This window comes from Venturia canescens, chromosome 1, assembly GCF_019457755.1.
Source record: "Venturia canescens isolate UGA chromosome 1, ASM1945775v1, whole genome shotgun sequence".
Classification (NCBI taxonomy): Eukaryota; Metazoa; Arthropoda; class Insecta; order Hymenoptera; family Ichneumonidae; genus Venturia; species Venturia canescens.
Genome location: NC_057421.1, coordinates 13775269 through 13787551, shown reverse-complemented (window position 1 = coordinate 13787551; position 12283 = coordinate 13775269). Strand labels below are relative to the sequence as shown.

Sequence of the window (12283 nt, the reverse complement as noted above, 5' to 3'; positions counted from 1 at the left end):
CTGAAACCAATCCTTTCTAAGATTGCTATATTTGATCACTTCACTTTCTACCTTATACCTTATAGAGAAACAATTTCGTGTAAGAAAAAAAATGAGCGATTAAAAACTATTCTAGCTTACCAAAATAGAGTTAACCCTCTCAGACCGAGACCTATTTCGCGTTGACGGAAAATGATTCCCTTCATAATTTTATCTCAAAATACTTTCTAGTTTCCGAATCCATTGTGACATTTCAGTTTTTTTGTTGGAAAATATGAATTTTTGAATGTTCGCTGCGCGCAGCACCAAGTCCTTGGGGAGCAAAATCAGGAAAATTTACGAATGAATCTACCACCAAATACCTTAAATACATCGTATTAGCTTCCCTTTGAAAGGAAATAACGTTTGGAGTATGAAAAAAAAATGTGTACTCACTTTTCTTTTGCGATAACTAAAGCACCTTTTCACACAACGCCAACTCAACATGAAACGCCGACTTCATATTGATATTTCGATGGGTTAAAGCAGTTTATCTCTTGGTTTAGGATTATCTATTGTGCAATCTAACCTTGCTTGATGGAAATGGGCAGTTAGAACCCCGACCTTACTGACCGATGCAGTTTTATTGGGCCTGGAAGCGCGTATTGCGTAGAAGCAACATCCGGTCCGAGAGGGTTAGTCTAAGACTGTATTTTAGACGTAATGAATAGGAATCGTACATTCTTATTTTTCACTTGTAAATATGCTGCAATCGGCAGCTGACAATACAAGCGAATCTATATATGGATGTAATTATTCCAGCATTTGAATAATCGCTTGAAAAAAAATAGTTTTCAATCACTAGTCGAGTGCATGACATCTAATATATTTTCTCACTTTTACGAATCGAACCAATGTTACATTATGAATTATTCATCAATTTCCTCCAAGTGATCGAGTCTCAGTTGCTTAGTTCTATCAACTTTGACTGCAGACCTTGCAACTTTGACTTTTTCCTGTTTCTGTCCAACTACATACTCAGGCAATATAATCTTGCTATTTTGAAATATTGGTCGATCGGGACGCTCGACGATCACAACTGGTTGTTCTTTCTCGGTTTTTCTCTTAGCAATTTTTCTGAAAGGTATGTGCGTCGTGGATTTACATCGAATCGACGAAGTACTTTGATTTTCTGATTCCACACCGTCGGTAGTGATCTCCATATCTTTTTCTCGTTCTAAATCTTCAATACTTTTTCGTGCCCTCAATTCTCGCAGAAAGGAAAATGCAGCCTGAGCATTACTTCGATCGGACATTTGTTCTGTTTGCACATCTTCTAGGCTGTATTTGGTCCACTTTTGTGGATGTCTGTGATGATCCGGAATGCTCTTGCGAACTTTCATTGGTGCTGGTCCCTCTGGACGTTTGAATATACTTTCTTTGCCGCAATATTGCAACGTCTCGTTACGCTTTTTTTTTAAGAACGAATGTGGGCTCCTTATTGGCATTGATCGCTGTCGCAACATCTGCATTTCTGCTTCAGTCAAACTCTGACAGTTCTCGAATTTATTAAACTTTTTTGCAGCCTGTGATAACTGTTCGAACATTTGTTTTTGTCTCGTGACAAACTCATTACCACCTCCTTGAATTTGAAATTCGTTAGATGAACTAGGTGGGCGCATCTTGACTGTGTGGGTTATTGCGTGTGTTTAACTTGATTGCTAAATCCTGTTCAGTAGATCAATAATAGATCTAGAATGTCCCTAGGCAAACAAATAAAACAACTTGTTAACACAGTCTTGTATTCATCGAGTCGAGTACAAATTAGACAGCAGGAAAGGGGTATGCTTTATCAAATTGTTGAGCATATCGATTTCATAGATTCAGACTATGCCGAAGAGAGACTAAAACCGAATAATAAAGGCTCCTGTGCAGCTGCTCTTCGCATCATGTCAATTTTTGTGTGATATTGATTGTTATGGAGGTTACTTCCAATTGATATGAACATGATTTCTATTTTTTCGTATCCCCAACCTCTTCCTTTAAGATATACACAGAGATTGATCTATAGGTCAATGAGAAAATTTCTGGAGGTATACAAGATGATGGAATGACAAAAACAATCGAAAGAAATATACATGTTTGTTGAAAATATCAATAGAACAATTGTGAAATAAGAAATTCATATTTTATTCCTCCTGTTCACTTTTACTTACTAAAATGCTTTAGTATCTGTATCGATTGTCAGCCGCACCAATAACAGTCAAACATGTAGAAATCCGACGTGCAGAGGACACTTAGCAATTTTTACCCAGCAGCAATGTTAATGGAATTGTTTTACTCTCGTATACTGTCAATCACTCACATGAAAGATCAATTTTCAATCTCAATATGACACTCAACGATAACTTATCAATAATTTTAATATAAATTCCATGGACTATTGAAAGGGTACATAATTTTTGTGTCACAGTCGATATTTATTCTTTGGTTAGAAAATGGAAAAGAAATAAACCGTGATTAAATTATTTTTAAGAATAATTTATGGAAAATGCTAATACATATGACATGAAAACTTGCAAATTCGTCCATTTCCATTTTCTCTGACAATGTCATGGTTAGGGAATGATTTATATATAATAAAAAGCCTCGAACAACATTAACAATTTGTGCATCAAATTCATCTTCGAAACCACGTACCTTTAGGATCTGTATTTGTCAGCTTAGAAGTTCAATCCGCTGAACCAGTGTACGATATTCTTACTGTTGTCTTTTCAGGAGAAACGAAAATAAATAACATGAAATCAACCAGACTAGATGATTGCCTGATCCACTGAAGTCATAAGTCAGAGAAGAGCTGTAACTCGATTCTTTTTTTTTTTATTGAAACTCTATAGCGCACTCTGCGTTTCATCAGAGACAAACACATTCGTCTGTCGGTACGGTTGGTACAGTCCATCCATGGAATTGAAATAATGGAACGCGTACTTCCGTTAGGTCCTGTTGGGCCACAAGCCGGAAATAGTGGAATGACAGTGCTTTACGCAATCTCCGCTACGAGGCTACAACTTTCTCGTCGACGATCTAACAGGCTCGGCATGATAAGAAGAACCAAGTTAACGACTAACGACCACCGATTTGTCCGTCGCACATCGAAAAGCGGGGACGTTCGACGTCGGACATATCCGCTGAGCTCTTTAATATAAAAGCACAATCATTTAAAAAAATTCAAAAGTTGAATAATAATAAAGTACATCGAATTCAAAGTGACTAAATGGAAAATAATGAAAACAATTTAATACTACTAAAATACAAACAAGACTCAAAAAATATAAAATAATAACATGAATTTCAGTGTATAAAGAATTGCTAATAATAAACTTTCGGAAGAAATCTACAATCAACTAGTTCCGTAAAGGGTGAAAAATGTTAAGATAAATTGATAAAACAGAGAAGAAAAAAAATTGAACGAAGAAATAACAGAACTTAAAGTAATATATTGAAACGAATTCTAAACGAGAATTACTCACGGTGTTCCAATTCTTACATTAGTATAGTGAGTGGAGGATCCGAGTGACAATTTAAAAAAAACAATTATAAATACAGAGATAGAGCTAAGCTAAGCTTAGGAGTAAAAATCGGCCATCTGTGAGTGAAGAGCCATCAGGTCGTTGTGCGCGGCTAAGGCATATTGTAAAAAAGAAAATATTTCGGTAAGAATAGTTATTAGTATTAAATACTCGCTGCAAGGTCTTCTGAGAAACCCTTGAAAATTTCATGAAAATATTATGAATCCTTGCTTAACATTACAAATCATTACAAACACTAAAGACGAAAATTCAAGAAAAGCTCCCACAAGTTTTTACAACTTTTTTTTTATCAGTGCTAACAGTATATAAGGAAAAATATTTCAAAAGATTCGCATATTGGACAAGAGAAAATCACTAAACTCGAGGGTGCATAGTCATAATTACAATATATCTTTCATCGAAACGTCACTCACAAAGAACACGAGTTAAAAATGCCCATTGTAAGAATTCACAGCACGATTGCATTGACGTTGATACAAAATAAATTTATGATGTGGGAGTTCTATTGAAAAATCTATTAGTTCTTTGAATCGTACGTCAAAGTACGTAAAGGTAATGATTAAAAATTCTGTAGGAAGAATGTACGTTACAGCAATGACAAACGAATGAATATACGTTTAAACTGTTTGTAAGTGATGAAACTTTTTGTGATTGCAACTCAATCAATCCTACTATACTTAGTTGAAAGAAACAGAGGGTTCTCCCGTGCAGACAGAGAGAATATTTGATTAGTATACATCAGTGGCGTTGAGCCGCTAATATCACATCAGTTCTTCATCAGTCATGGATATACCTCAGAGTCGTTTTTATCGCATTAATGAAACAACTTTACGATTGGCAGGGCTGTGGCCTTATCAAGTGCGCAAGTGTCAAAAGATACAACGGATATTGTTCCATATAGGTGTTATGACAGTTATGTTAACTCAGGTATAGTGTCCATATTGTCTTCAATTAATTTATATTTATTAATAATCGTTCATCGATATCTACATCGTTGATTTAAAACGGCGATAAAAAACAAAAGGGCATAAAATTGATCGAAGTTTGGGGCGACTTGGACGTGATGATAGAGTGCTTGACACCGATGGGGGTTCAATTTAATGCATGCGTTAAATCACTAAATTGCATCATAAATCGTCGTAAGGTGAGTCATGCAACGATCGATCAAATAAATTCCTCATTCTTTCTCGCACGGGGAACTTTGCTCACAGATGAAGAAACTCTTGGAGCAGATCAAAACTGATTGGTCGAGCTTAAAACGAGAGGAAGAAATCAAGATTCTTGCGACGTATTCCGAGCAAGGGCGGAAACTCAGTCTATTATATATAGGTGAAAAAAACGGATCAGCATTAGTGATAAATGTTTTTTCCAATAAGTCGTATCTATTAATGCAATCGTTATGATGAATCACAGTTACGTTTGACAAAATTCATTTAGCATAGGTCTGGCTGTTGTGTGATGAACTCTGACCACTCAAATAACGCTGAAATTTTTTAAAATTCATACTTCACAAGTTTCCTTTGTAGAACATGATATGGTCTTTGTCCATCTGATCATTCTGAACCGAAAAGTCCTCCGGCACTTCCTTATCCTAATGAAAATCCTTAGCGAATTAAAAATCAGTGTTTCGTCAGACACGTGTTTGACGCTTCAGAGAGAAACGTTTTTTTAACACAATACCGAATAATTGGACACGCGAAAGGCTTAAGCTCATTGCCTTTGCTCGATCATTCACCTGACGCGGAGCAAGTAATGTTGCTGTTTAAATCATCAAAGTCGTAGTGTAATTACAAATAGAAATTGGTGTCGTGGTTTGGTAAAAAGAAACTCCCCCAGTTATTTTTGTGAGTGGTCTATTCTGGTAGAAATTAAGTCTAGTCGTTTTTGTACAAAAGTTGACCCTTTTTTCCTAAGCAATGATACATATTTTGAGCCAAATGTCACGTGTATATTATCGTGATATGTTTTGATTGTATTGATGAAACTGGGACTCCAATTTTGAACTGCAACATGGTCGCTTTGATCAGTTTATGAACAGGGGTAGGTAGTCAAAACGACTAACCTGACGATTGTTGAACTAGTTCGTTCCACCAAGTCACCCTGATCAAGCCGACCACTCTAGTACCAGGCTGGTACCAAATTGTCGTTAAATGAAAGCTAACAAGGAACATCACTTTGGTGTCCCCCTCCGATTTTCTTGAAACTGCTGTATGTGAAAGAGCATTCGAAAGTAAGAGACACGTATTTTTTTTTATCGGCGGAAAAACGGTTTTAAGGGGTGAAACCACCCTTGAAAGTAAGGCATGTCAGGGGGTGATTTTGCAGTTTCACCAGCAAGCACTCAACAGATTTTGATAAAACCAAAACCAAAATGTTTCTTATCTGAAGTGATGAAAAGTTCACCCTGTGCACGAAAAAAAAAAAAAAAAACAGGGGGTTAACCACCCTTACATTCTTATATTTCTCACGCCACAATGAAAAGGAACGAATATGATGGAATGAAACGGGTTCTATTTCCATGAAAACATGAAAATAAAGTTCACATGTTTTTGCATTTTTGCAAAATAGCAGTCTTAAGGGGGTAAACTACCCCTTTTTTGAATTTTCGTACTGTATGTGGCTTATTTCTGTTTTACATGTTTTTGCTGATTCGAAATATTATAATAATTTCGAATCAAGATTTTCTGAGGTATCAAAGTCAATACAAGACTCTGAAAGTGTGAATCTCCCCCACTCGATTTTCCTCTTTATTCGCTATTTCAAAATTTCTCCCTGCATTTCGTTCAATTTGGTTGCTCTGCATCGAAATTACGAATTCAATAATTTTAGGAACGTATAATGATCGTATTGACCTCAATCTTGGCGGGCAAGGGAAGGAGGAGGGGAGCCATTTGATATTTACTACGATTCAACTTTGAAGTCTGAATAAGTCTATGCTGTTGATCTTGTTTACTAACGAACATTTTTTAAATGAAACTTCAATACACATTAACAATTCATTAACCGTCTCATAGTATAGAATCGGATTTTATTAGATAAGTACATATATCGAAATAAAATATAATAAAACCTATCATTTCCAGCAATTATGGCTCATACGTTGTACAATAATGATATTCATCAAAAAAATGTTTCAAACACAAAGATTTTTTGCACCATGCACATTTTATAATCGCTATATTATTGCAACCAGGTATTTCACAGTGTGTTTTTGATTGACCGAACCCAAAATCAACAGGATTTTCGAAATATTCCGGTTTTTCCGTAATATAATTACTTTTAAACCATGAATATTTGAAAAGATTGATATAGCGTGGAGATGACAATTGATTGTGGGCCAAAGATTGCAGTTTGATTATATTATTCCTCAAATGTAAATTTATATCAGCATCCACTAATAGAACACTATCTGAAAAATGTCGTACAAAATTTTTCCATATCCTGAATCCAAATACATCAAGCGGTTGAATTTTTCCAGTTGTACCTTTTGGGATAATCATTGTGATGATTTTTTTATCATGAGGGGTGGCTTCACGTACAACTTTGGGGCAGTGTCCACTCCAGGAATCAATCAGTAATACATTGTCACTTCCAACATTCGGAAAAAAAACTTTTTCCATCCAAATTTTAAAATGATCTGTAAACATATAACAAATTATATATTTATAACTATATTTTGGAAAAAGTTGATGCACCCTTAACGATAATACGCACCGGAAGTAAGTTTCCCAGATTTCGATGCTGTTACTATGACGTTATCTGGCTTAAACAATTCGTTCGTTACTCTCGGTCCAAATTCACCTTTTGCCTCCTTTAATACTATGAAAAGTGGAGAAAGTAGTTTCCCGTTGGCATTTATTGTTGGCTGAATCGTGTAGCTATGGGTCGTTGAAGACACTGATTGTACAACGCATTCAACTTTTTTCGATCCTTCCATCGCTAAAGTTCGTGCTGAATGGATTTCCAGTTGAAAACCGCTTTGGTCCGAATTATATACATTACTTGACCCATACTTTTCTATTAGTAATTTAACATCTTGAACAAATTTGTCCGCATTTGTTTGCAGAAGCGCTTCTTCCTCCACAGTTTTTCTCGTTATAAATTTATTAATTTTTCTGGAAACAATGCGATGCGATTTCTTAAATTTCCATAGCCAGTTATGAGAAGCTTTGAATCGTATATCTTCATGGCCTATTTCTTTCTGTGCCTGTAGAGCCCACTTTCGAAGGTCAATATCATGAACAATGACACCCGCGTCTACAGCAGTTTTCATATTCCGTAATGTGTATTCAGAAATTCGAGCAAGTTTTTCTTTATATGTACCACCCTTGTTCAGTTGTTGTGCCCAGCGTCGTAACTGCCGTATGGATTTTACAGATTTGTATTTTTGTTTGACGGTTTCAACACTGTAATTCTTTTTTTTACCAGATCTCCAATATTCAACAGCTTTTTTTTTATAATCATAGCTCAGCTCATCGTCACCAGAACAAGCGTCGGAATCGACATCATCATCCTTTTGCCATATCATATCTTCAACAGCAATTGCTTCGAACTCTTTAAATGGTTCTTGAAAATCAAGAGTTTCTTCCTGTATCATCTCAATCCCGTTGTAATCTTGCATAGAATCGATTAAAATTTTTTCGAAATTCTCCTTCATCTCTATTTCTGCATTATTAACAGGAGTTTGTGCAATGTTCATAGCTTCAAATGTAGCCAGTAACAATTTGATAACGTTGATTGGGTTGACTTTCATGCTGGTAAAAGTAGTAGGCACAATACACCAAAAGCACAGAAAAAGCACGCACGATTTGGAGCTCACTCAAAAATGCACTAGTACAATGCTAATGGTTACCGCCTTCGAAAATAAGTATCGAAAGAAAAAAATATTTATTAATCTCACGATGCCTGATAACGTTTTTATCTGATGCATGACTCAAGAATATTCGGAATGACTAATGTTATTCGGTGTGTGAGAATGCCAAAAATATCAGGTGATCATAACTACTTGATAACATTTTTATCTAGCACAAACACCGGGATCATATGTCTACGCCTCTATTTTTCCGCCAAAGTTATGAAAGTGTTTTATAGAGGCATTTTTATCTGTAGCATGGTACCTATTCATTTACGTGCAGTTTACAAGCTTTCTATGATCACCGAAAAAGTAGTTGTGAGAACTTCCCCCCCCCCCCCCCCCCCGCCAAACCGACACCATCCAGGTCAATACGAGTTTTATATGTTCCTAAAATTATTAAATTTGTAATTTCGATGCAGAGCAACCAAATTGAACGAAATGCAGGGAGAAATTTTGAAATAGCGAATAAAGAGGAAAATCGAGTGGGGGAGATTCACCCATTCAGAGTCTTGTATTGACTTCGATACGTCAGAAAATCTTGATTCGAAACTATTATAATATTTCGAATCAGCAAAAACATGTAAAACAGAAATAAACCACCTACGGTACGAAAATTCAAAAAAGGGGTAGTTCACCCCCTTAAGACTGCTATTTTGCAAAAATGCAAAAACACGTGAACTTTATTTTCATGTTTTCATGGAAATAGAACCCGTTTCATTCCTTCATATTCGTTCCTTTTTATTGTGGCGTGAGATATATAAGAAGGTAAGGGTGGTTAACCCCCTGTTTTTTTTTTTTTTTTTCGTGCACAGGGTGAACTTTTCATCACTTCAGATAAGAAACATTTTGGTTTTGGTTTTATCAAAATCAGTTGAGTGCTTGCTGGTGAAACTGCAAAATCACCCCCTGACATGCCTTACTTTCAAGGGTGGTTTCACCCCTTAAAACCGTTTTTCCGCCGATAAAAAAAAATACGTGTCTCTTACTTTCGAATGCTCTTTCACATACAGCAGTTTCAAGAAAATCGGAGGGGGACACCAAAGTGATGTTCCTTGTAAGAGAAACTGGAAAATTCAAACTGAAAAAAAAATTCAGAAAGACTGTCTTCCTCTCAGCGATTGATACGTGAGCCTGTGCATGGCTAAGCAAACACGAAATCTATGTTTCGTCCTCACTTGAGGCTGCTAATCTTGTTGATAGCCAGAGCCATCGAGCGACCACACACTCATCCTTCTCGGCTTTGATTTTAATATGCCCTAATGTGCATTTCGACTTATTGTTGAATCACAGGCCGTGTGGCCTGGTCTTTATGACTGGAAAATCAGAGAAGTCGATGCTGAAACTCTGATATCCGAAAACGAAGATTCTTAATCGAACCAAACTGGTCGAATTGAACAAGTACCCTGCCGGCTCGTTCCGATTGGAACCTACTTCTCCAAAGGGGAAGTCCCTAGTTCCCTCTTCACTTCCCGTTACCTTAAGACCTTCCCCCCTCGACACGATGGCACCCTGATGTGAAAAATTAGTTAGATTAATAACCTTGATTAGCTATGAATTTTCAAGTCTTTGTTTCATCATTAGTGTGAATAATGGAATTTGATATTTTAGTATACATGTATGGGACTATAGTGATTTATCTAACAATACCATTGTTGCCGGCGATGCTCGACATAATTGTACCACTGAATGAAAGTCGTCCACGCACTCATCTTTATCGGACAGAATATTTCGTAGATCCTGAGAAATATTTTTTTCCTATTATGTTGCACACGTATATAGGAACGATAATAACGATTTCAATAGTTGCCGCATCTGACACTATGTTCATGACTTATATTCAACACGTTTGTGGAATGCTTGCAGTTATTGGGTAATTAACTATTGGTTATTGTTGGAGTTACTTTCAACCATTTATTCCTAGACCAAGCTCAGTCGTGAGTTCTCAATATTCATTTTGTAGGCATCGATTCGAAAAGTTAATTAAAATCCGGAATACTCAAAACGGTCCGTCGAAATACGACGACCCATGTTACGAGGAACTTGTACGATGTATCGAGCAACATTTCCACGCTGCAGAGTTTGTATAATTTAAAAACCTTGCAATTTTTTTTAAGTGCAAAGCTACAAAAGTTTCATGTCACATGAAAATCAAATTATGTAATTTCACATGGCACATTATACGTTGGGTAAAAAAATGCCTTTATATGATTCCTCGAACCGTGATAGTTGTCCATTTCGTTAATACTCAACGCAGGAATGAATAACAAATTGCTTCGGGTAAAACGGTATCTAGAGTCGACTTCAAAATAATACTTGCGCGCATTTGTGGAGACAGGTTCGAGAGCGAAATTTACAAATATCACGATAATGTAAAACATCAGATTTTTTTACCTCAACTTTAATAGAAATGCACTTTCACAGTTTTGGTATATTTGTATGACAAAACTCATAAGGATAGTAAAAATACTTTTTTTTTCATTCTATCCACGAAGATACGTCGACTTGGTTGAAAGATCGTATTCGATGTCGTTCATGATTCAAACCATAGTAAGCATGGTACTGTTGAGCATGTCTGCTGTCCAGGTAAGTTGTTCAATGAAGCATAGCATCGAGCAATTTTTCAATATTTCTGGAGGCTCAAAAAAGTAGTGTTTTTTTCAAAATATTTTTTCGTGCTGCGTGAGCCTTTTAATTGTGGGTGCTAAAACTATAAATCCCATTAAGAGTGTCATTATGAAACGCTATCAATAGTTACACGAGATGCTGATGCATAAATTGAACTTCCATGAGTAACGCACAATATTAGTTGATGACACTATTGTTCACTCACAAGTTCAGCAAGGTTTTGAAAAAGTCATAAGTCCCAATTGGAACTTGGGTTTAAGGCGGACACGTCAAAATCAAATTGAATTCTCGTTGTTCATTGTGAGCCAGAAGAGAAAAGCTCATTCAGAATCCAATTTGGATCTGTCTTGTCCGCTCAGGTCTTGAAATGAGACTTCCCCTGCGACTCGTTGATATGTCAGGGCACGATTGTAATTTTTCGAAAAACATGACGCAATAAACAATTTTAGCGACATAAATCGAGTTCAGTGCACCAAAATATATCGAAACGATCATTGTAGCGGTTGAAAAATTACTGTTGAGTAGTCGAATAGTGAAATTTGTTATCCAACAACTCTCATATTTCAACCACACTTTACCATTCTTATTAGCTACTAATAAAATTTGGCGAAACCGACGAGATGTTGAGGATGATTCAATTCAATCTCGCTCAGTTTTGCCATATCTTCTACAACAGTTGGCCAGGTCAAAAGTTGCTCGATCAGAGTGTCATTTTCCGGGATTCCGTGTGAGTAATACACATTTACGAACACTGTGTTCCTTACTGATCGATCAGTTATATCACAATCATATCAAATTCTAGCTATTCTAGCGAATGGTATTCCTTGTCAGCCAGAAGTAAGGTACTTTTCAATTTCATCATGCTTCGCACCCTCAAGCCTCTGAAACTTACAGCTGGCAACCTGTACGATTTGTCCCTAGAAAATTTTGGAGTGGTAATATATGACGCAAATTCTTTATGGTAACTGGTTGAATGTCTTCAGTTGTTAAACCTTTCTAATCTTGTAAATTCATGTTTTTAAGGTTATTCGAGCATCTGCATCATATTTCACTGTATTTGCTTCTTTACGATGATTTAAACGAGCATTTACGATGAATGCGCGGGTTTCACGTTACACAGCAACATTCTTCTTCGTCGCACCGAGGGATATGAAGCACTGCATTGGACAATTCAACAATAGTCGAGTCCACTTGTAATCCTTTTCATTTGTAGTAAATACATAAAAAATAAAAAATTCAACGCATTCATTATTTT

General features: G+C 36.3%; 2 protein-coding genes across 4 annotated transcripts; one reads left to right on the top strand and one right to left on the bottom strand.

Annotated features, from left to right (window-relative positions):
• Nucleotides 1-823: 823 nt before the first annotated feature.
• Nucleotides 824-2814, bottom strand: LOC122414307 (protein TSSC4). 2 transcript variants are annotated; one of them, XM_043425457.1, is made up of 3 exons: nucleotides 2659-2810; nucleotides 2175-2308; nucleotides 824-1721 (listed from the first exon to the last, which is right to left on the bottom strand). In XM_043425457.1, the coding sequence occupies exon 3, from the start codon at nucleotides 1638-1640 to the stop codon at nucleotides 888-890; it is 753 nt and encodes a 250-aa protein (XP_043281392.1). In that variant the 5' UTR covers nucleotides 1641-1721; nucleotides 2175-2308; nucleotides 2659-2810; the 3' UTR covers nucleotides 824-887. The 2 variants fall into 2 exon arrangements, with proteins under 2 accessions (XP_043281392.1, XP_043281384.1); XM_043425449.1 differs by lacking the exon at nucleotides 2175-2308 and having other exon boundaries at nucleotides 2659-2814.
• A 298-nt stretch (nucleotides 2815-3112) lies between these two features.
• On the top strand, nucleotides 3113-12263 carry LOC122414278 (odorant receptor Or2-like). 2 transcript variants are annotated; one of them, XM_043425404.1, is made up of 9 exons: nucleotides 3113-4475; nucleotides 4573-4692; nucleotides 4760-4877; nucleotides 10183-10273; nucleotides 10364-10480; nucleotides 10896-10986; nucleotides 11619-11755; nucleotides 11831-11963; nucleotides 12052-12263. In XM_043425404.1, the coding sequence occupies exons 1-9, from the start codon at nucleotides 4332-4334 to the stop codon at nucleotides 12100-12102; spliced, it is 1002 nt and encodes a 333-aa protein (XP_043281339.1). In that variant the 5' UTR covers nucleotides 3113-4331; the 3' UTR covers nucleotides 12103-12263. The 2 variants fall into 2 exon arrangements, with proteins under 2 accessions (XP_043281339.1, XP_043281331.1); XM_043425396.1 differs by having other exon boundaries at nucleotides 10012-10273.
• Nucleotides 12264-12283: the final 20 nt, after the last annotated feature.